Source organism: Carlito syrichta, unplaced genomic scaffold (genome assembly GCF_000164805.1).
Source record: "Carlito syrichta isolate Samal-C Ts95f unplaced genomic scaffold, Tarsius_syrichta-2.0.1 Scaffold315108, whole genome shotgun sequence".
In the NCBI taxonomy this organism is placed as follows: Eukaryota; Metazoa; Chordata; class Mammalia; order Primates; family Tarsiidae; genus Carlito; species Carlito syrichta.
In genome coordinates, this window is record NW_007259204.1 from 427912 (window position 1) to 452530 (window position 24619).

The following is a 24619-nucleotide window of genomic DNA, read 5'->3' on the forward strand; positions in this document are numbered from 1 at the left end:
TGTAGAGATGAGGTCTCGCCAAGTTGCCCAGGCGGGTCTCGAACCCACGGGCTCAGGTAATCCACTCACCTCAGCCTCCCAAGGCGCGGGACTACAGGCTGAGCCACTGAGCCCGGCTTTAATATTCTTAAAATAAAACTTAAGACAGGACATATAACCAAGAATTCTCACATGATTTTACACCTTTGAGAAACCATATATCTTAGAAAATAAAAGATTAAAAAATGAAGATTGAAATAACTCAGAAAATAAGGTTTTAGCACATTACTTTTCCAAATGCAAACTTCATATCTTACTTGCTACTACTTACCTTGGTCAACTGGGTAGATATCCATTGTGGTTCATATTCCTCTAGCCCTTATAGATGGAAAGCTTCTTACTGAAGTCTCAGCAGGGAGCAGTGTATATGCTTGTGTAGAAATGACATCTGCTGTTTTAGAGATGGGAGGTAAACAAGTAATTCTGCTTATTTCATCACAGAGGAGCCCAATGGAGCAGGTCTGCAAGTGACAATCACAGTAATGGAATTAAGCTCACAGTTTCTTTGTTTCTGAGAGAGTATTTTTAAACTTTGTTTTGAGGTTAATTTGCCTTTTCATAGTCACATTGGATATCTCAAATCATCACCTTATTGTATTTGAAAATGAAATCTCTATAGTAAAATTTACCCATATTTCAAAATTAATTTGATTTTTCAAATTTGGGATATGCTCAATTGAATGCCCAGGTTTATTCTAAATTCCTTTAATATTAAGTCAAAATACCACTTTACATTTAATTTGAGGATTTTTTTTGATGAAGAATTTGCACTGTTTGGCATTCAATATGGATGCAAACACTAAGTTACAAATTTTAAACTTTTCTGCTTTAAAGTAATACTTAGTTGGAAGCTTTTATAAAATGCAGTTTTTCACAACAGAAAATTTAAAACTATTTTCTTGTGATATTCAAATCATTTTATTTTTTTATTGGCTTACAGAGGCAATGTTCTTTACATGTTTTAGTTTGACGGGAATAGCCTATTTCTGCCATTTTTTAATAAAATAATTTTCATGTAAAGAAACTGTTTTTAGCTCAGAAAAAAGAATTGTGATGCATGTATAAAAAAGTTTAAATGGATCATGAGGATACTCTCATTACTGCAGAGTTAAAAAATGCTTTACACTATTTAAACCATTTTGATCTTTAAGAAAATGCAATTTTAAAATATGAATGCATAGCTATTTCCTAATGCTAATGATATACTCAATGGGTATTCCTGCATTACTGCTCTAAAAGTTATTCAAGATTTTATTTACTACGCACATATTGCTTTAGATATATATTTTTGTTCCACATTAATTTATTCTACAGTCACTTTCAACTCACACCTGAAAGTTTCTATAGATGTAGAGGATTTCCGATAGATAACTGCTTCTCCTAGCAACAAGAAGCTCAAGGTCAGATGACTTTATTGCTTAATGTGACTATACTTTTAAAGAAGAACTAACACCATTTTTTTCTCAAGCTATTACCAAAAGATGGAAGAGGAGGGATTCTTCCCAACCTATTCTCTTTGGCCAGCATTATCCTGGCACCAAAGTCAAAAAAAGGACACATCAAAAAAAAATACGACAGGTCAATATCTTTAATGAAGCTAGATACCAAACTCCTTCGCAAAATACTAGCAAATTGAATCCAACAACACATGAGTAAAACAATACACTATGATCAAGTGGCTTTATCCTAGGAATTCAAGGATAGTTTAGCATACACAAATTAAGAAAGGTAATACACCATATTAACAGAATCAAAGACAAAAATCATACAACTTCTAAACAGATTACAAAAAAAGCATTTGATAATATTGAACACCGCTTCATGACAAAAACACTCAACAAATTAGTCAGAGGAGGAACATTTCTTAACACAATAAAGGCCACATGTGATCAGTCCACACCTAACATCATTCTAAATGGACAAAAATCAAAAGTGTTTTTTCCTCTAAGAACTAAAACAAGACAAGGATGCCCACTTTTATCACTTTTATTCAACATAGTACTGGGAGTTCTAGAAACAGTAATTAAGCAGGAGAAAGTGCATTCAAACTGAAAAAGAGGAAGTCCTATTGTCTCTTTATTGCAAACGACATATTTCTATTAATAGAAAAAATGTTATGACTCCATCCTCCCCCCCAAAAACCTCTTAGAGTTGATAGATGAATTCAGTGAAGTTATAGGATAGAAATTCAACATACAAAGCCCAGAATCATTTCCATACATAACAAATTAGCTGAAGAAGAAACCAGGAAAGCAATCCTACTCACTATAGCTACAAAAAACAAAAAAAAAAAAACCCCCAAAAAACACACACACAAAAAAACCCCACACTACTTGGAAGGCTGAGGCGGAAGGATGGCCGGAGCCCAGCGGGTCGAGGCAGCGGTGGCCGGGAGCGGCCACGGCACTCCAGTCTGGGCAACAGAGTGAGACTCCAACTCAAAAAAACAAACAAACAAACAAAAAAAAAAAACCCACAAAACAAAACAAACAAAAACAAAAAAAATCTTGGAGTATATTTAATCAAATTCATTAAATATTTCTACAATAAAAACTATAAACTCTGGTGAAAGAAATGGTAGGGACACAAAGTAACTGAAACCATGGATTGAATCCATGGATCTATGCACATGGCTTTTAAAAATTAAAATAGTTAGAGTGACCATACTGTCCAAAGCAACCTACAGAGTCAATGAAATCTCTAACAAAGTATCAGTGAGACTCTACACAGAAATAGAAGAAAACAAAATCTTAAAATTTACATGGAATTACAAAAGATCCCACATAGCCAAAGCAATCCTGCACAAAAATAACAAAGCTAGAGGCATTACACTCACTTCAAGATAAACTACGAAGCTATAATAACCCCCAAAGCATGCTATTGGTATAAAAACAGACACTTAAATCAATGGAACAGTATAGAGAACAAATAAATCAATCCACATATATACAGCCAATTGGTTTTTGACAGTGGCACCGAGAACAAGCATTAGGGAAAGAACATACTCTTCAATAAATGATGATGGGAAAACTCAATATTCATATGCAGAAGACTAAAACTAGATCCCTATCTCTCATTATATTAAAAAAATCAACTCAAAATTGATTAAAAATTTAAGTGCAAGACCCAAAACTATAACACTACTTGAAGAAAATATGGAAGACATTCTTCAGGACATCTGTGTAGGTAATGATTTTATGAGTGAAACATCAAAGGCACAGGCAACTAAAGCAAAATTAGACAAATGGGACTAAATTAAACCAAAAAGCTTTTGCACAGAAAAGTAATTCAATGAACAGAGTGAAGAGACAATCTATAGAATGGGAGAAAATATTTGCTAACTATTCATCTGACTAAGGATTAATATCCAGAAGATACAGGAAACTCAAGCAACTCTACAACATAAACCCAAATAGTCCAACTTAAAAATAAGCAAAAAATCTGAATAGACATTTTCAAACTTTATTTATTTATTTATTTTAGAGTTGTGGGTCACTGTGAGGTTTTGCAACATAAGTAACTAAATATCGGTGAGATTTGGGCTTTTAGTAAACCCTTTCTTTACCTGGTAATGGACATGGTACCCAAAGAGTGGTTGTGTGTCCCTTATCAATCTCCCTCCATCCTTTAGCAGTGTCCATATTTGTTTTTCCCGCCTTTATGCTCACATACCCAATGTTTAGGGTCTGCTTATGAGTGAGAACATGTGGTATTCAGTTTTTGTTTCTGTGATAGTTCATTTAGAATGATAGTCTGTTTCCAGCTGCATTCACGTTGCTGCAAAGGACATTATTTTGTTTTTCTTTATGTCTACATAGTATTCCGTCATGTATATGTACCATATTTTCTTAATCCAATACACTTTCAATGGGCTTCAGAGTTGGTTCCATGGTTTTGCAATTGTGAATAGTAATGCAATAAACATACGTGTGCAGGTGCCCTTTTGGTAGAGTGATTTGTGTTCCTCTGGATTTACTCCCAGAATTGGGATTGCTGAATCTTATTGTAGTTAAACATTTATTTCTTTGAGAAAATGCCACAGCACTTTCTATAAAGATTGAACTAGCCTACATCCTCACCAACAGTGTAGAAGCATTCCTTTTTCTCTGCAGCCTTGCCAACTCCTGTTTTTGTTTTCTTGTTTACTTTTTAGTGACAGCCATCCTGACCAGTGTGGGGTGATATCTCATTGTAGTTTTGATTTGCATTTCCTGATGATTAGTGAAGCTGAGCATATTTTTTATGTTTGTTGACTGCTTGTATTGATACAGAGACCCACTAATGTCCTTCCATATTGTCACAGCCTCTAGAGAAGGGCATGGCAGGGATTCAAGCCCTCCTGCACATTCCTGAGAGGAAGCACATTCAAGCACCCCTGCATATTACAGAGAGACCCCTTGTCTTCCATGCACTCCCAGTAAGTAGCTTCAGGGACCTCTTGACTTCCCAGAAAACTATGCCCAAAGATGTAAATCCCCATTTGCTCCCTTTCTTTGAACTAAATAGTATCAATGTAATTATAAATCTTGTGATTTGCATAATTCTTGCAATGAATGATATCTTAGGCCTTTACTCTAATGTCACTATCTAAATGAAAAATGCAGCTGTCATTTAAGTTCTATACATTGCTCTGCTGGTTGCATGACTAATGTATAGGTACCCACAGCTCTGGACTATAAAAGTGAACTGTAAAAGCCTAGAGAGTGAGCAGAACCATTTTAAAAAGATCTCTAGTCCAGCTCTGCTCCCTGGATTTGAACTCCGAAATAAACTGCTTTCTACCAGCTGCCTGCCCCTATGATTTATTGGTATCAAGAGGAGCAGCTGAGTGTTACTCGGACCGTAACAGTATGTCTTCCTTTGAGAAGTGCCTGTGCCTTCTGCCCACTTTTTAATGAGGATATTTGTTTGTTTGTTCCTGTAAATAGACACTTTAAAGTGTATTTTTAATGATCCAGCAATCCCATGACTCCAAAGAAAATAAAATTAATATATCAAAGAGGTATGCAATGCACCCCTATGGTTTACTGTAGCTTTAAGCACAATAGCCAAGACTTGGAATCAACCTATATGTCTATCAGCAGAAACATGAATAAAGAAAATGTGGTATATATACACAAAGAAATCCTATTTCTCTCTCTCTTTCTCTCTCTCTATATATACATATATATGTATACATATATATTTCATATATACTATATACAAAATCCTATCATTTGTGGTTTAAAGGAAACCAGTGTTACCCCATGGGCCTTCTTGCTAATTCTTTGGTCATAGAGCTAAAAAATGCCAGAGTTAATGTTCTTACCTGGGCAGTGAAGTTCTAGAAGTCATACTCAAAATCACTATGCTATATTTTTGGCAGGTGAAATGTTTTCAGGATTTGGTATGAAAGAGTTCTACTCTATAATTGATTATTTTAGGTAATAAAATTTAAACAGACTTCTTTAATAGTCCAATTAACAAACATGACTATCAATTAAATACAATCATCATCAAATTTTGTTTTAAAATTTGGGCAAAATAGTATCTATTATCTCAACAACTTTACAACAACATGGACTATTATATTTTACTCTATTGACAGGGACATTTGAAGATGTAATATTGTACCTCATTATTATTTTCTACTTGAAATGAGGAGTACACAATATAGAAAAATGTCTAGTAGTTGTAATCAATTTATTCTATCTAATTCTGAGGTTTAATCTTTTCTTCTCGGAACTGGTGGGTCAAATTTACTCTGTAAAGTTTACTAAAATATTTGACAACTTGAGATTTCCCAACACTTTCAAAATATACATTATCAATATATTTCATAGTTTATATACAGGAAACTCTACCAAATATGTGAGGACCATCACAAAATGAAAATATGGAGCCTCTTGTTAAAAAATGGTTAAGTATTTCAAGTCAATGACAGCAGAACAGTAGAGTAGTGTGTGAGTTTGTTCCAGGGCTGGAAGGGTTCTTCCAATGGCAGGATCACATTCAACTCACAGGTCACACACCCATGATGTTAGCCTTTTTATATATACTTTGTCAAAGACTGTGTAACGATGGATCTATTGACTTGTAGCTTGATGCTACAAGCATCAAGAAAATGTTTCTCTCATGGTAGTATTTGTTATCTTAAAGTGATTTAAAAAAACAATTAGAAGAAACAGTTGAGATAATTAGTAGTTAAGTTCATGGCATGGTGTTCCTTGTAGAATTATAAAGGAAACTAAAGGCAAGAAACCAAGACAAAGTACTGAGTAAATCAGTTTCTAGGTGTAAGCCAAGTTACCCCATCAATTACAGTTCTAGGAAGTAATAAACTCTTCCCATGTTTGTAGACAGTGAAACTTTCAATTTATGTTGATTGTAATTATCAAATTTCATTAGGGAAGATTCACTATCATATCTGTTTGGGGACAAATTTTACATTACTTATATCATTTCCAATTCTGTAAAAGTTTTACTATATAAATTTTACTACATATCTAGTCATAAGTCCAATCACCAATAGTGTATACCTAGTTAGGACACTTCTCTTAAAACCTGTTGGTAAGAAGTGGAAAAATTTACACATTTAAACTTTATTCTCATCCTGTTTGTGGTCGGCAGAATTTCACAAATTCTAAAATGGCTTCCAAGATTTCCGGCCCATCCCCACCTTCTTATCTCCCAGCCCCCACCCACAGTGTACAAAATACTGAGAATATGATGGCTTTTACTCCATGAGGTTGTTATATTACATGGAACAGTTGAACTTAAAACAAGAAAAGATTATCTACATGGGCCTGAGATAATTATAAGAGCCCTTGAAAAGAGGAGGAAGCCAAAAATTTAAAGTATAAGAAGGATTTGAGCCGCACTGTTGATTCAAAAATAGGGGGAACCACATGGCAAGAAATTTAGATGGACTCTAGTTATTGAGAAAAGTCCTCAGCTGTCAGGCAACAGGAAAATTTGCACTTATAATCAACAGCAAGAAACTGAATTCTGTAGACAACAGGAATGAGCTTGGAAGGGTTTCCTCCCCCCTGCCCCCTGAATCTCCAGATAAAAATTAAGCCCATGGGACAAAATGATCTCAGCTTAGTTATACCTTGACTAGAGAAGTCAGTCATGCCATGCCTGTTCTGAGCTACAGAAGTATAAGCTATTAACATGTATTGCTTTAAGCTGCTAAATTTGTAATAATTTGCTATGTGGTAATAGAAAATGAATACACTGTTTTCCCCAACCTCAACATAATAAATATGGAGATGCTGAGTCCTTTCCAGTCCAGAGACAGTGCTGATCTAACAATATAGTGTATTAGGAATCTTAGAACCAAGAGATTCCAGGATCTTTAATTTTTTTTTGAGCTCATCTTGGACCTCAGGTCTATTATTACATGAAATTCTCAGGTCACAAGTTCCAAGCCACTATCTAGGTCCCCTCAAGTCCATTCCTCACCATTTCTCTGTTCTGTCTTGTATCATGTTGGAGGAAACCTTACTCCTGTAGGCTGCAAGTCCTGGGTTTCTTTGTCAGCTGGATTCTGTCAATGGCAAGCACTCGTGTCACAGTGCAGGGTAGGTGGAAGGGATAGCAGATGAAAAGGAAGTGCAGCTAGTATGATCACACTCTTCCTTTGTGTCTCCTGCTCTTGAAAAACAGAATTTTCCCTTTTTACAGTATCTCTTGATAAGAAAAGCTGAATGTTGTTGAACTCAAGATGGGCTAAGAAGAATAAGAAATTTTTTTTTTGAAAGCTTAATAATTAGAGAGTTAGGTAAGCCCAAAGCCATTGAACAGTGTCCCCTATACCACATTTAAATATGTGTCAGGTAACTCCTGGGCTTTAGGAACTAATAAAAATGGAGCCCTGGATAGAATGGATACTATTCAGCTATTGTAAAAAAATAATGAAATAATGTGTTTTGCAGCAACTTGACTGGAATTGGAGGTCATTATCCTAAGTGAAATAAATCAGGAACAGAATATTTCATGTTCTCACTTAGAGATGGGAATGAAGTTAAGGTTCTGCAAGACATAGAGAATGGTATAATGGATATTGGAGACTCACAAGGGGAGGGTGGGAAAAGGGTAAGGGATGAACAAAAATCATCAGTTGGGAACAATATGACTAGTGGGAATGACATACACACTTAAAGCCCAAACTTCTTCACCACTATACAATGCATCCATGTCACCAGAAACCATTTGTACCCTGAAAGTTTTTGAAAAAAAATTTTTTTTTTAAAGAGCCCTAGGTGAGTTTTTTCTGGTTACTTAGCAAGTTGCTAGAGTGGAAATGTAAGTTGGCAAAACAAAACAAAACAAAAAAACAGATCCCATTGCCTCTTGTGACTTCCTGGAGATAATAAAGTAGAGGAGCAGTCCAGGGCATCAGGATATGTAATATCATGGAAGGAAGTCTTCCACAAGGTACTGCCTCCAGGCCTCAGACACTATTCTGCATGCCAAGGTTATAAGATTACAAGAAAGCCCGTATGGGGGAAAAATAGCAAAATAATCTATTCTGTGTTCTTTTCTTTTTCTTTTTCTTTTCTTCTTCCTCTTGTTCCTCTGCCTCTCTCCCCTAATCCTTCCCCATTCTCCAACTCATTTCTTCTCTTCCTTCCTCTTCCTTCTTCTCTGTTTTCTTCTTCATTCCAAGAGTACAACCACACAGAGATTTCTTTGTGATTGATACACATGAATTATATTAGAAAGGATGAGATTAGGAATCAGAAAACCTGTAAGTGCCCGGAATATCCATGTCGCATCCCAAGTGCTTATAGAATTCCACCCCTCTTGAAAAACTCCATCGAAGAGGAAATCATTCAGAATTCTAAAACAGAAGTCTGATGAAATATCTCTCAGATTTCCAAACCCTGCAGGCTGTTGATGGTTTACATGATTAAAACCTTACGCAGCCTCCTATAAACCTCGAGGTATATTTAAAAATGTGACCTAAGCTTTGAAAAAAGAAAGCCTCTTCATGTAGTATTCTACATGTGATAGGGTTTCCAGAAGCAGATGATAATCACTCAAACCGGTTCTGTGAAGGGATTCAGGGTGATCTATGCATGTCATCTGTGCAGAGTCTCTCAATGGCTATGTATAGATAGCTCTACAGATGATATAAAATATTCTTCAACCTAGACTGCATGTAGCACTAAAGACAAATATATTCTTGTGTTTTTTATCTGCCTTAACCATCTATGAAAAAGATGGCCAAGCTCTCAAGGAGACACGTAGTGCTAATATCTTTTTCTTTCTTCACAACAACTTGACAACAAACAACAGGAATTCTCATTCCTTCAATCTTAATTATTTCTCCTTGGGGGGGACAGAAAATGTGGCTGGAGGGCTAAAAATTCCTTTAATTTGATGTATCATGTTTATACACGTACGCTCTCTCTCTCGCTCTCTAGCAAGCTGCTGGAAGGGGAATGCTCTCTTTTTAGACTAATTTATCTAGAATGACTCTTGAGAGTCCTACCTGGGCCACTGAGATGTGCAATGTAATATTATTTAATTTAAATTCTGGGCTATCTACAATATCCTATCATGAAGGTTTAAAATGTCCCATTCTGGGGCGGGTAGTAATCATATTTTCCATCTAAGAACTTGATAGCATATTGCCAACATCTTTCAAAACTTTTGCAAATCAAACAGTTTTACAAAAGCTTTACAGAACTTTTTGCAAGTGTTGACCAATTGTTTATTCAAATAATTTATTTTTCACTTTCTCAAGTTAATGATGAGAAAAAAATGATACTTCTTGAATAAAACTATGGGTCCACAATTCTATAAATGTGTGTAAAGTCTAAATAACATACAGTGCTTGTGAAATTATCTGCAAAATAGGACAACAACCTCATCTAAGTTTTACTTGTGAGGCAAAAGTGAGATAATCGCTTCTTCCCTGGTGTCTGATCATTGGTAGTGAGGCTTCTACTGTTTTGGAAGACAATTTTCTTTTCACTCATTGAATTTGGCTACCAGACCTTCAGGGGATTTGCTGCAGTGGAGATGAAACTTGTACTTTCAGTACAAGTTCATTGCTTTGATATATAATTTTAATTTGTAGGGACATCTACTAAAGGACTAATGAATGGAGGAATAAAGACTAGAGGATACACTGAATCTGACTTTTTGTTTTTTCAGTCTATCCAAAGGAAGATGTAATAAGAAAGGAAATGGAAAACTCAGCTCAGTGAGAAGTCAAGATTAATGCAAGAGACAGATGCATGCCCGGGCAACAGATATTATTAACAAGTCTGACCAGCTGATTCCTCAGCTTAAAAATTCATCCGGGTCTTACCACTCTTCTTAGGTAAAAGGAAAAACAATTTGGCCTAGCGCACAGTGTCACTGGCTATTCCACAAGCTTATTTCTTACCATGATTTTTACATATGCTATGCTAATTCCCACTTCACACATATTTCCCTTAAGTCCCATGACAGACATGTATGCCTACCTTGAACCCAGGTTGTCTAGATAATTTTTTTGATTTATCTTAGAAGCCTTCTATGATCTTTAATTTTAAAAAATACTTAATCACTGGGCTTTCATTGAGTACTGTGTAGACTTTAACTACAATATAACTATTATCTTGCAATTGTTGCTTGACATATTTTGCACTTCCAGAGGTATATGGCTTTTTAACAGCAAAAATGGTACTTAAGTGTCCAGTTTAGTGTGTGAGAAATGTTGTAGTCTTGAGACAATAACTTTATATACTTGGTCTTCACTAAAATTCACAGGTGATTTATAAAATAAGCCCACAGAGCATGATGGGCTCATAAATTGTGAACCAAATGTAAATTACTAAATGAAGGGTACAATCTCATAAAAAACTATACATTTGAAAATGAATTGTAGCCCACACAAATTATTCAGAACTATGCACATAAATTATCTATTTCTAATACCTTTCTAATGAAGATATTTAAACTTTTTTCCCTTTGCTTTATAATAGTAAATGCACCTGTACATAAAACAACATAAATTGCATTTTAAAAAAAATTTTGGACTTATTTCATAGGTGATGAATTGGATTAAAACTCCCTTTGTAATAAATTTTCTCTAAATGCTTTTCTATTCTTTTCTCATAAAAAAAAACCCAGGTCAAACAAATAAATTTGGAAATAAATAAAAATCCATATAGCCATAAACACATTATATTTTGATAGGAGATACATACAAATAGGTTACTTCCAAATTTTAATTGGATGGATCTTATCAACTTTCCACAATGATTAGGCTCAACTACATGCTGATTAATTTTGATGTCCTTGTTTCTAATCAAAGAGATACCAGTGGCCTTCCTATGCACTGACAACACTTAGACATTGGGCTTCAAAATTAAAAAAAGTTTAATTTTTAAAGTGATCTGCTTGACAGTGCCCCAGTTAGTGTTGGAAATACCATTGTTTTTACTTTAAATGTTAGTACTCTGTGTTTTATTTAATTTAATTTGCATAACAATATAATATTGAGAATCTACTCTGAGTCAGCCATCATATCAGCAATTTAATAACTATCATAATCACTGCAGGAGCAAATTATCAATGTGGCTAATATAATTAAATCCCTGTGGTTCTACTGTCAATGGCCTCCTCTAAAAAGTGGTTTCCAAATTCTCACCTCACTGAAATCAAATTCCTTAAAGATTTTCCTGAGATCAGTCTATGAATCACCAGTCCTAGAAGCTGATATATGATGTAGAACCTTGAGTACGTACAAGTAGAAGAGTTACTAAACATTGCAGAAGTCATATACTCTAAGCTCACCTATTATCTCAGAATGAATAGATAAAGTTAGCAGATATAGTTCATCAATAGGAAAACCTATTATTCCCCAACTGTCATTAGAGAGCTGGTAAGTTAAAACTCTTTTCTTTTTACCACCAAATATCTACAACATTTAGAAAAGCTTTCCTCAGTCACAACTTGTACAACTAACTTCTCATGAGAGAATATATTTAGTTTATGAGTAAGTTTTTAATTCAAACAATGGGAATAATATCAACACTCTCTGAGTCTCTATAATCCTTATTTGTTTGCATCTTATACCACTTACCTATTTCTATTCTGTGTTATAATTGTTTTTATTCATGTTGTGTTTCTTCTTTATGAGTTTGAACTCTTTAAGATTAAAAACCATATCTCAAGTAATTAGGTTAATCTAAATCTGATAATATATACATATTAAGTGCTAAAATCATATTTCATAAAAGGTGTTTTCTTTTTAATACATACCTTCACATCTTTCTATTCACACTTCTTGAAAATAACTTACAATCTTCTCTACCTGTCCTCCCTGGAGCAATGTCTACATATATCCAATTATACTTGTTACACTTTTCGCTCAGGCTTGCTCTCCTATGGGAACTACCTCTTGAGTCAATTTAAGCAAATCAAATTGGGATCCATACCTTCATTTTAACATCCATGGCATCTTGTGTTTATATCTCTATCAATACACATTAGTTTCTATATCCTATCATTTGTTTATCCACCTCTCCCACGGGCTGTTATTTATACCATCCAAAAACAGCCACAGTGTGGGCATGACACACATCAATGAATACACTGATCATTTTATACTTTTCTTTCACCAGTATATCATTAAAAGCATAAAGTTGGCATCCTCATTTAAAAACATTAGGCAGGATGTCCTTTGAACACTATCAAGCCTATCTCATTTCCTTTAACATACTGTGACAGTGCATTTTATTCCTTCTCCTTCTAGATTGAAGTGAGTTAGGCTTATAGTTAAAATGTCTTTGAAGTTGATCTTCAAACTTGGAAAATAAGCACACACCCTCCCCTTACTTGGGAAATTCAAGTGCAAATGATATGAAAAGAGTTACACAAAACAAGACAAAAACAAATCTAACGCTATGGTGTAAGGACACCATCTAACACCCAAAATCAAAAGCGACAAGCAAAATATTCTGTGCTGTGCATCGGCATCCTGAACTGCATGGAGAACAACAACCAGCAGGTTTCATTTCTTCCTACACATTGACTCTTTCTTAGTTTTATTTATTTTTAATTCTGGGAGAAAAGCTTAAAGCAGGTGCATTTTGTATGAATAAAAAACGACTCCTAAGCCACTTGGGAAGCACTAAAATCTTACCAGTTCTCTATGGCAATGCCAGAAAAAGCAGAGAAACAGAGAGATTATTTTTTATCATCAAAGAAATGCAATAAATGTGGGTTATCATATTTCTTCATCCTGTCTTGCTAGAATTTAATTATTTATAGAATAAACTGGCAGTTGCAAAATGCACAGTTCCATTTGTTATTATGTAAGAACCATGTGAAATAAGAAACTTTGGCATAAAAATACAAAATAATTTTGTAGTAACTATGTCTTCATTTGTTGAGACTGTTTTAACAAAAATGTCTTCAACTAGGTGTTGTTTATAAAACAGCAGAATTTTTTTTTAATTAAAAAAAAATTTATTTCTCACAGTTCTGGAAGCTGGGAAGTCCAAGATGAGGGCTATTTAGTGTCTGGTAAGAGACCACCAAATTCTCACAGATGGTGCCTTTTAGCTAAGTCCTCATATGCTGGTAGAGGCTGTCCAGGGTTTGGACACACTGGACAAACAATTCTAATATTTTCTGCCTATGAGTAAGTACCCCAACCTCTCTGAGTGTGTTTTCTCATCTGCACAATAGGGATAAATAATAACGATTTTTAAGTCATACGTTTGTTTTAAATATTCAATGAGATAAAGCACCTAGAACACTTAGCCTGGCAAATAATTAATGCTTTGTAAATAATAACTTATATTAATGGTAGCTTATGACTCAAGTGATATTTTAAATCACTCTAAGTATTATTGTAGAAAATAATGCATCATGTATTTAATTGTGTAAAACATCACATCCATCAGAATAATTCATAAAATTCTTGTGCTTAGTTGTGATTAACACCAAAATATTGATGACTCAAAAAAAATTGATGACTCATTGATGCTTCTGTTTACTTAATAAACAAAGGTGTATTTAAAATCTACTATGTGGCACCTACTCAGAGAACAAAGTAAGCAATATGTGTACGGTTTCTGTTCTTTTTTTATTATAAAGATGTGGGGTACAATTCAGGGTTAGGTATACAAATGTTGATTATGAAGGTACCCTTGCTGATGAGGTGTGCCCCTCCCTCCCCAGCAGTTTTCCTCAACTGCCAATCCTACCCCCTCTTCCCTGACAGTTTCCCACTACTGCCAATTCCTTTCTTATAGTATTATAATTGTTCAAGTTCCGCTTATGAGTGAGAAAATATGGTACTCTGTTCTTTGTTTCTGTGATAGATCATCGAGTATGATAGACTCTAAATCCATCCAAGTTGTTGCGAAGTCCCTATGTTTGGCTGCATAATATTCTGTTGTGTATATGTACCACATTTTTTAAATCCAGTCCGGCTTCAATGGGCAGCATGGTTGATTCAGTTTCTGTTCTTTGGAACATATTGAAGAGGAAAAAGCAGAGAGGCAGAGGCAGTGGGTTGGCCAAACAGTAAACATAAAGCCAAAAAAAAAAAATGTAGAATTGCACTTTTAGAGACTGCTATGAAGACAAATTATGAAATGCTACCTAATTGTTTGTGGAAATGCAAAATGGTGAAGATATTTGGACTTGGGAAGACAGTTTGGCAATTTCTTATATAAGTAAACATACTATTACCATAGGATCCAGTAAGTGTGTTCCTTGGAGTATATCCAAATGAATTGAAAACTTATGTTCACACAAAAACCTGCATAAGAATGTTTATAGCAGTTTTCTTTATAATTACCCAAACTTGGAAATAACCAAGATGAACTGCAGGAAGTGAATGGATGAACTCTGGTGCATCTAGACAATGTGACATTATTCAGTTCTAAAATGAAATGAGCTCTCAAGCCATGGAAAACCATGGAAGAACTTCAAATCATATCACCCAGTGAAAGAGGCCAAGCTGAAGCATCTATATACTGTATTATTCCAATAATATGGCATCCCAAAATGACAAAACTATCGTGACAATAAAATGATCAATGGTTGCCAGGATTTGAGGAAACAAAGGAGTTAATAGGTGGATCACAGAGGACTTTTAGGGCAATCTAATTATTCTATATGATGCCATCATAGTGGTTACATGCCACTATGCATTTGTTCAGACACATAAAATGTACACCATCAAAAGTGAACTCTAATGTAAACTAAAGACTTTGGGCAAAAATGATGTGTCAATGTTAGGTTCATTGATTGCAACAAATGCATCACTCTGGCACAGGATGTTGAATCTAAGGGAGGTTGTGTGTTGGAGAGCAGGGATATTTAAAAACCTTTTTTATTCTCTGCTCACTTTTGCTGTGTACCTAAAGCTCTTCTAGAAATAAAGTTTATTAAGAAAAAACAAGTTACCTAAGCCTATGTTGTGGAAGTATTGAAAAGTTTTCCTGAAAAACAGAGATAAACACCAAAGCCTGAAAGATGCCTAGAAGTGAAAGAGTGGACAGGAAGGGACTGGGAATTTTATCCTATGTAAAAGCCAAGCATGTGCAAAGATTCACAACTGGAACTTTTGAAGAGAAGATTTGAACAGATGAAGGCTGAACAGGGGTTGCAGTATAGACAGTCTGGATGAAACCAGCATAAGGGAATGCAGAAAAGCTGTCAGGAAGAAGCACAATTGTGCAAAGCCTTGAAGACGAAGGCAAGGTTGTAGAGTTTTGGAATCCAGCGTATGCTTTGATTTTGGAAATTCATTTAGTAATACCTTCTACTCACACTTCTACTAGTATTACATGTAGTCATCTATCATAAAAATAAATGAATATGAGGCATGGAATGGGGGGAAAACACTAATCGGTAAGTGTAATTAAAACTGCACCCAACTCTCCAGTAAACTAACAATGTTATCTTATTAAAGTTGAGCTTTCAATTTCTCCACATGCTCATGTTATTGGTAAGAAAACTGAAGCTCAGATAACTTTCTATCTAATTAAAATGTAAAATGTTAAGTCAATTCTCCTTTGAATCAATGTCTGACACCAAGTGCATTCTAGGTTTCTACCAAACATTCTTCCACCAGCCATGTTTAAGCAAAAACTAAATGCATAAAGATGAAAGGTAGACACTCATTACTCTTAATATCCAAATAGATTCATGGGGTAATCATAGTCTACTATATGCCATTTACCAGTACAAATTACTGTTTTAAGACATTTAGATCACACACTATAGCTGTGTTATATGTCTGCTATATAAAATGTAAGACAATTGGTTATTTTCAATATTCTACTTCTAAAAACATTAAACTACGTTTTCCATCATAAGTGATCGGGAAACTTCCTTTTTGCATTGATAAAATATGTATTTTCATTTCAGTTCATGCATTTTCCTCCTTCTCCAAATCCCTCACATCCCCTGGGTTAAAAATACTGTCACTGTGTTGCTTAGCAATGCTTAGAACTCACATCTCTGCTGTTTGTGGCAAAACTAGTCCTGAGAAGCAGATGCGGTTTTTTTGCTTGTTTGTTTGTTTGTTTGTTTGTTTTCTGAATGACTATTGTAATGCATTCAGTGTTCTCATTAGCAGACTGAGCAAACCCTCAGGATGGGCTTCCACTGCAAAGAACAGACTAGGTTTTAGCACTTTTAGGGGTAACTTTATAGCCCTTTGGAGGAAGCCATTATCTTTTGTCTCTTGAGAAAGCCCTTCTAATGACTACTTATTCAGGATTTGCCAATTGCCTATTTTTTTTTTTTAATATTATGACCAAAACAGTGTCCTAATTAATGTTTTCATTTCTTTCATCATAGAGCTTCCTGAATTTTGAACCCATTGCTCATTTCATTATTATTATTATTATTATTATTATTATTATTTTTTTTTTTTGAGTTGGAGTCTCACTCTGTAGCCCAGACTGGAGGGCAGTGGCCGCTCCCGGCCACCGCAGCCTCAACTTTCTGGGCTCCCGATCCTTCCGCCTCAGCCTTCCAAGTAGCCGGAATTATAGGCGCGCGCTACCACGCCTGGCTAATTTTTTGATTTATTGTAGAGATGAGGTCTCGCCTGCCAAGGCGGGTCTCGAACCCGCGGGCTCAGGCAATCCACTCTCCTCAGTCTCCCAAAGGCGCGGGATTACAGGCTGAGCCACCAAGGTCGGCTGCTCATTTCATTATTATCCAATACATTATGTGTCTCCTTCACACAGCTGATGGTTTGTGCTAGAAATTGAAACTAATTAATTTTTATGTTATTTTGAGGGTCTGCAAACCCTAGCTCTCAATGTGTATTAAGCAAAGTATAAAATTTCACCGAAAAGGTGTATTATTGTTTCTTTTATACATTCAAGAAAATGTGATCATATCCTCTTTTCCTTAATTTGAATGTAAGAATAGTGTGTATTTATGTATTTCTTTATAAGTTTTCCAAATATTTTGTTTTGGTGAGTGTGTTTTGACAGATCTAAATGATCAATAAGCAATTGAACATAATTAAACTTTAGTTAACATATATACATGTCAGAAGCACAAAAAACCTCTTTGTTTAAAAAGGGAAATATGAGTTTGTCTAAGAATTACATCTTGCTTTTTTATTTTCTATAAAGAGACAGTAAACTTTAACTTTTGATAGAATGAATCATAGTATCTTGAAAAAATACTTGCTAAATATTTATTAATAATATTGATGACTTTATAGCATGAGAAAATAAACACCAGAGCCATAGACAAATATCAAGCCCAATGGTCTATCTTGTCATAATGCTGTCTTGCTTTTTAGGTCTATTTTGAAGATGACATTTAAAAACCAGATACTGCAAATAGACTGTACTGCTGTAGAATTCAAAAATTATTTTCTCATTCAGAAAATACGTCCCTTTTATTTTCATTTTGTTTAATAAAAATGCACCTTCCACTTTATATAAATATCTGTGTTTTAATTTAAAGACTTCAATTAACACTTTTATTGACCTTTGCTATTTGCAAAACACAATAAACCTAATCCATTGACAGTAATTGATTATTGTACAGATTTATCTTGTTTGGTAGAATTTCATTTACAGGGGAAGAAATGAGCAGTTCTGCTCAAATTATAAGGAGGGTGATCATTTGTCTTGAATTTTTTAGCAAGTCTAGCACATCCAAACAATTGTGTTCTGTCATTTAAATTCTTTTACAGAACATTAGAATTTCAAAATAACGTAAGTACTTTAATCTTGTTTAAATTCATTTTTGTAATTGGATCTACTAAAAAGAATAATCTGCACTAATTATCAGCTTGTCAGAGATTGTCATAGCTCTAAACATTAAGAAAAACCTGAGAGGTCAGGTCTTTAATGTTATCTACCAAAAATTAATACTCAGAAATAAAGAAAAAATAGTTTTCCATCCTCATAACCAGCAGGGACTGTTTACTTTCTAAGTTACTCTTCATTAAGAAATAGAAAATTAATTGTAATGATGTCAATCCTCTCTAACCCCACAAATGTGTAACTTAATTAGCATTTTTATGATTATCTAATTACTGAAAGCTTTTAAAAGAGCTTAAATCAGAGTATGAATAATAGTGGTATTTTTTTGAAAATATATGTTATGAAGGAGGATAATGGAGGGTTCAGGAAAACATAAATTGGTGTGAAGAGAATTCCTACAAATTGTAGAGACAAAAATACTTTAAATTACATTTTGTAGTTTTATGTTAAATCAGAATTTCAATATTTGCACATCCAATAATCTGAAATATTTTAATATCCTTTACACAGATTGAATGTACTACTGTATCAGCTGACATAATAGTGAACATATCCAAGACAACTTAAAATTTCTTGTGTTTTACATGTTAATGGAGAGTCTGGTTGCCAGTCAAATTAATGACTTAAACAGTTCCAGGAGGACTTCTAGCAACTCTGGACAACCATTAAGGGGATATACCTGAGAAGCCTATTTAGTATAAAGAAATCTGTTTTTTAAACGACGCATTGAATAATCACATGAGTAAAAGAAAATTCACTCATTTTTCTTATTTCATATAGTTATAGGTCCTTTCTTTCTTGAAACAACCATAAATTTCCAGGTTTTGGTCCAACATTTAAGGAATTTGGAGGTTATCACTCCCATCTCCACAAGAAAAAAAGCTGTACAAACTAAACCAATCAACATCTCTTCTTAGATCTCTAAGAGAACTGAGGTCAGAGGAAAGTCCACTGCCCCAAACACTGAAGAGTCTGTCAAGCAGATACAGAGAATCATAGCTTACCAGAGCAGAAACTCAGAAGCAGAAACGACTGCTGAAGCCAGTATCAGGATAGTAAAACAAATTGCTGTTGATGCGATGCTGGAGGCTTAGTGTGTACAAACCGGAGAGTTAAAAACTACAGGGGAACCCAGTCTTGGAGGATCTTCCACACTTTCATGAGTTTTACTTTCACAAATACTACCAGGTTCTCACAGTGAAGATAGGAAAAATTCTCTGGTTCTTTAGCGTGGAGAGAAGGGAATTTTGAAAGACTCTGGGAACATTATTCTATGCTTGTTAACAAGGCCTATTCTGAAGTGAAACTGTTTCCTTAGAGGCTAATTGACATGGTGAAAGAAAAATACCCCAACTCCAGACCCCTCTGGCTTTCCATGTGGGGGAAGGGAAACATGCACCTTCAGTCCTCTATAGCTTTTCTGCCTCACTTTAGGGGATGGGGTGCTGAGAAGTACATATGGAGGTCACAGTCCAGAGGCATAAGCTCACTAAAAACTAAACCTAATTATGAGACTGTTAGAGACTTACCTTCCCCTCACACCTCACTACTACCTATATCAGTAAGGCTCTTTTATATCAACAGAGAATAACAAGAACTGCACATCTCAGACTTATTTAAGAAGAATTCTCTAATAGAACCAAAAGACAGCTGGGAAGTAAAAAATGAAACTGTAAGAGGAAATTTTTAGCCTTTGACACCTATAGCTACAGCAAATAGCAAACACAGTCTGACTTCTAGCCAGATAAACATAGACTCTCATGCTATAGGTCTATTATCTCCATTTATTTTGCGCAGTACATCATATGTCTGGCTTTAAACATAAAATTCCAAGGCATACCAACACACACACAAAAAGCAAGTTGAAGAGATGGAGCAGACATCAAAATCTGACTCAGATACGGTAGAGACTTTGCAATGATCAGACTAGAAGTGTAAAACAACTGTGATTAATATACCAAGAACTCTAATAAAACAACCTTAACAATGATGACCAAAATCAAAACACATGTATAGATGCTTCTAGATTTATTGATGTGGTTACCTCACAATAAACCCATTGTAAGCTGAAAATGCTGTAAGTAAAAAATGCACTTAATACCCTGAATCTATTAAACATAATGGTTTACTCTAGCCTACCTTAAATATATTCAGAACACGTACATGTTTACCTAGAATTTGCAGAATTATCCAACACAAAGCCTATTGTATAATAAAGTGCTGAATATATTAAGTAATTTATTGAATATGATACCAAAAGTGAAAAACATAATGGTTGTATGAGTACTCAAAGTACCACTTCTACTGAATGTGTATCACTTTCACACCATGTGAAGTTGAAAAATCATGAGCCGGGGACCATCTGCATTGTGCTCTGTGCATGTAGGAATACTGCAATGTCCAGCATTATCCCTGCCCTTCAGGAGCTCATAGTCTATACAAGTAGTCTATACAAGAGAAGTTAGCAACTGTTGTATTAGAAAGGAATAACTGATGTAATGTTTAGTCTCTTCCCATCTATTCTGTTGCTATGGTGCCATGACTTATCCCTGGTGAGTTGTTGACTTTCGTCCACCATGCCCATTATATTCATGTTCAACTATACTCTAGTGTGTATTTTGTTTTGAACACTAATACATATCAGTTTACTTTTCTTCTAGTTCTTGTAACTGTTTCCTTTGTTAAGTCTGTCTCAATTTTAATTATCTTCCTCTGAATGACATACTTTATTCAGGATACCAATGAAGTTTGACATTTCCCCTGATTGTGATTTTTATTTTTTAATTTTTCTTTTACATATAGAATTAGTGAGAGGGAGAATACATGAATCTAAAAAGCAATTTTCCAGTGACTTTATGCATTTTTTATACCTGTTTTCATTTTATAATCTTATTTCATTATTTATTAACTTAGCTTGATACTAATATTGTATCACTTAAAGACTGAATATTTTCTTTGATTATCTTATATTTTAGCAAGTTATTTTACTTTCTATTCCAATTAATAATTTACATGCTATGTTTAAAGGTATATCTTTAGGAATATTTTATTTGGAATGTCTACATACCGCTATACCATTGGTATGAATAACATTTGAATGTTAAATTATTTTTCAATGAATAAAACTTTCTCTACCCTTAGCAACTCATTTTAGAGCATAGCAAATTCATTAGCAAAATCTGAATCTCCCTTATCTCTTTGTAGCATTTCACACAAACATATCTCTTGCTATGGTAGGTTTTTAAGTTTCATTTTAGCTTTCAAGTACTTGGGAAAGTGGTTATAAAAATATCCATTTGAAATTAATTAAGCAGATGTTTTACTAAAATACAGATACATTATATCATAACACTTCTATTTAGTAGACGTGTTTTCATAAGACTATCATTTTTTCAAAATATTTACATTTTTAACATATAGTAATGTATTTATCCTCCAGATTTAGATTTTATATTAAAAGAATATTAATAGATTTATATTTCAAATATGAAAGGACATATACTGGGGAATCAACTATTTAAAATTATTGTACAGATAGTTGGTAGTAAATTTTTTTGCGCTTATAAAAACATCTTAAAATTAGTATTTATTTTCTAAGTTATTTAGATTCTATATACCAAGCTGCAATGGTGGAAGAATATAGTTAAATAAAATACATATCTCAATCTCTTGCTTGTCCCACTGGTCCTTCAATGAAGCCATGATTGATGTAATCTAAGGTGTCAAAAAATTAACTTACTACATATCTTCCACACTCAGGTATCAGAGTGTTTAAAATTCTTCTGCAAAGACCCATCCCTTTGGGATCACTAAGATAAAATTATTTCACAGGATTGCAGGAATACCAGAGGAAGGAAGATAGTTATGTTTTAGCTCATGTATCTTCCCAAGACAGATGAGCCCTGGGAATCCCCTTTTAGAGGAAAGAGCATCAGACTTAAGTCCAGGTCCTTCCACAATTGCTTTCTCAAATTATTTTGTTTGGTGACAGTTATTGACCATTTTTCTGTTTAATTCCTTCAACTCTTCCACACACTTCTGCTTCTGATAATTCCTTCCTGATCTTTCAGCTCAGGTGTTTCTAGTACCATCCACACTTCCATTTATTCTTGTTCATCTTTCTTAGACACCGACCAGACCCTTGAAGTTTGTTTCCTTAATCTTGCAGTGGGTCACCTGAATGTACTTCTTTATCTATCAAGGATATTTGCAAATATTCATTTAAAATGATAACACGGTCTTACCAATTGCTGTTTTCTTGCAATATTCATGTGTTGTGGTCAGTTTTAATAAAGATTATGGTCAAAAGCTATCTTTTAATACTGATATTTTTACCAAGGGAAGTCTATTTTCTTTTAATGGAGTTCAGACCATTTCAGATTTGCTGAGGAAGCACAATTATCCTCCTTGAACATGCAATACTCTGAGCCCAACCCTGAGAGTAGTACTATGTCCTTGGGCAAAATAAAAGTTTCTGCCAAGACCCTGACAGTGTTAAGCGATTCCTCCACTGGCATCCTCCTTCCAAATGCATTAAGATATTAAAGGCCAATACATTAAGTCACTTGCACCTTAGTGTGGATCCATTTATCAGAACTTTTTTCTTCATGAAAAGAAGGTCTGAGGGTGCGAGTGATAAATGGAGAAGAAGGGGAAGAGAATGCTAAGAAAAGTATAGTGTATACAGGCAGAGAAGGAGAGAAGAACTGAAGATCCACTTCTCCAAACTTATTTTTCACTATATAATATTGTACTATTTACTGCATTTCAAAGATAATAAAAAAAATCATTACATTAACCATCTCCAATAGTATTTACCATAAATCCAGGTATGCATAAACATTTTGAGCCAGGGTCATTTTCCATGCATATTTCTTGAGCACATGGGGTGGAAATGCACTCAAGTTTCTTTTCACAGTGGTGTCCAGACCATCCTGTTAAACAAAATTACAAAGCAAATTTGCAGTTTTTGATGACAATAGTAATGACAAGAACTTATATTTATTGGCTCTTACTATTTACTATAATTGTGCTAGGTATTTTATGCAAATTATCTCAATGTGTCTTCCTGATCATGTTATCAGGTAGTTATTACTCTCCTTATTTAGTACATGAGAAAATCTAACTCAGGGAAGACAAATAATTTGCTCCAAAATTACACCGTCATGTATAAAGAGAAGCAAGCGCATGTAAAATAAGGTCTCATCTCTTGTCCACAGTACCATTCAAACTTACATATCCAAATGTCTTTATATATTTCACTTGAAAAAATACATAGGTGGCAATAGAATAAGTACACTCCATAATTTCATTTACTTTGAATCTTAAATTCAAAGGAAAGCAAATACTAGAGATACCTAGCTATGCAATATTTTTTGTAATACTTGTAGTATTTTACAATTAGTATATTTACAATTGCTCTAGAATGTAAATATTTTATCTATGTTTAGCTGAATATTGACTGTAAGAATTCCTCTTAAATATGATAGTATAGTTTTCCATACTAACATTGTTTGTGTGTATGTATTTTGTTTAGCTCTGCTAGCTTCTCATTATTTTCATCATCCACCTAGCAAACAGCATTTCTAAGTTCTTCACAAAATAATATTGTTTCAGTCTGACTAGGTTCTTATGCCTGAAGCACAGAAAAAAACCAATGTACTGAGAACGCAGTGTCACAGCAGAGAAAGAGTTTAATAATAAAAAAAAAGCAGCTTAGCTAGGGAGACAGGAAATATCTCTCAAATCCACCTCTTTGAGAATTTTAGGATAGGATTTTTTAAGGAATAATTTAGCAGAAAGGGTGTAGGGAACTGGTGCTGCTGATTGGTTGAGGATGAGTGTCAAAATTGTCATGGGAGTGTCAAAATAGTTTTCATGGCAGAGCCAGTTTCTGGGTGGGAGTTCACAGGACTGGTGAAGTCACTTCCTTGGTATGAATCATGGGTCTGGGTGAATTCAGTATGTCCACTACAAAGCAAAGTCTGAAAAATGCCTCAAACATCAGTCTTGGGTTTAATGCTTGCTATAGGTTCAAACTTCCAGATGTCATCAAGAAGGTCTGCATGACCTAAGAGCTAATTGTTCTTCAGGAAAAAATAAGCTTATCAATCTTGCAGGCAGCTCGCTCTTCAACCCCCTACCCCGGAGTCAGTACATAACAGAATTCAGCCCCCTATTACAATTCTAACCTTGTGGACTTTCATTAATTTTATGAAGGTATTTTTTATGACGTCGGTTTCAATACCTCAGTTGTGGTTTTCTAGGTACGTATCGGAACATATTGTGAAACCATTGATATTTCCGGTCATGCAGTTATTTATAATGAATCTTTC

The 24619-nt window shown here is 34.5% G+C and overlaps 1 protein-coding gene across 1 annotated transcript in view; it reads right to left on the reverse strand.

The window, feature by feature from the left end:
• LOC103274897 (protein eyes shut homolog) overlaps positions 1-24619 on the reverse strand; it is an 872098-nt gene that overhangs the window by 350892 nt on the left and 496587 nt on the right. The window contains 2 exon segments of the mRNA XM_021706071.1: positions 311-500; positions 23103-23218. Coding sequence (XP_021561746.1) covers positions 311-500; positions 23103-23218 — 306 coding nt within the window.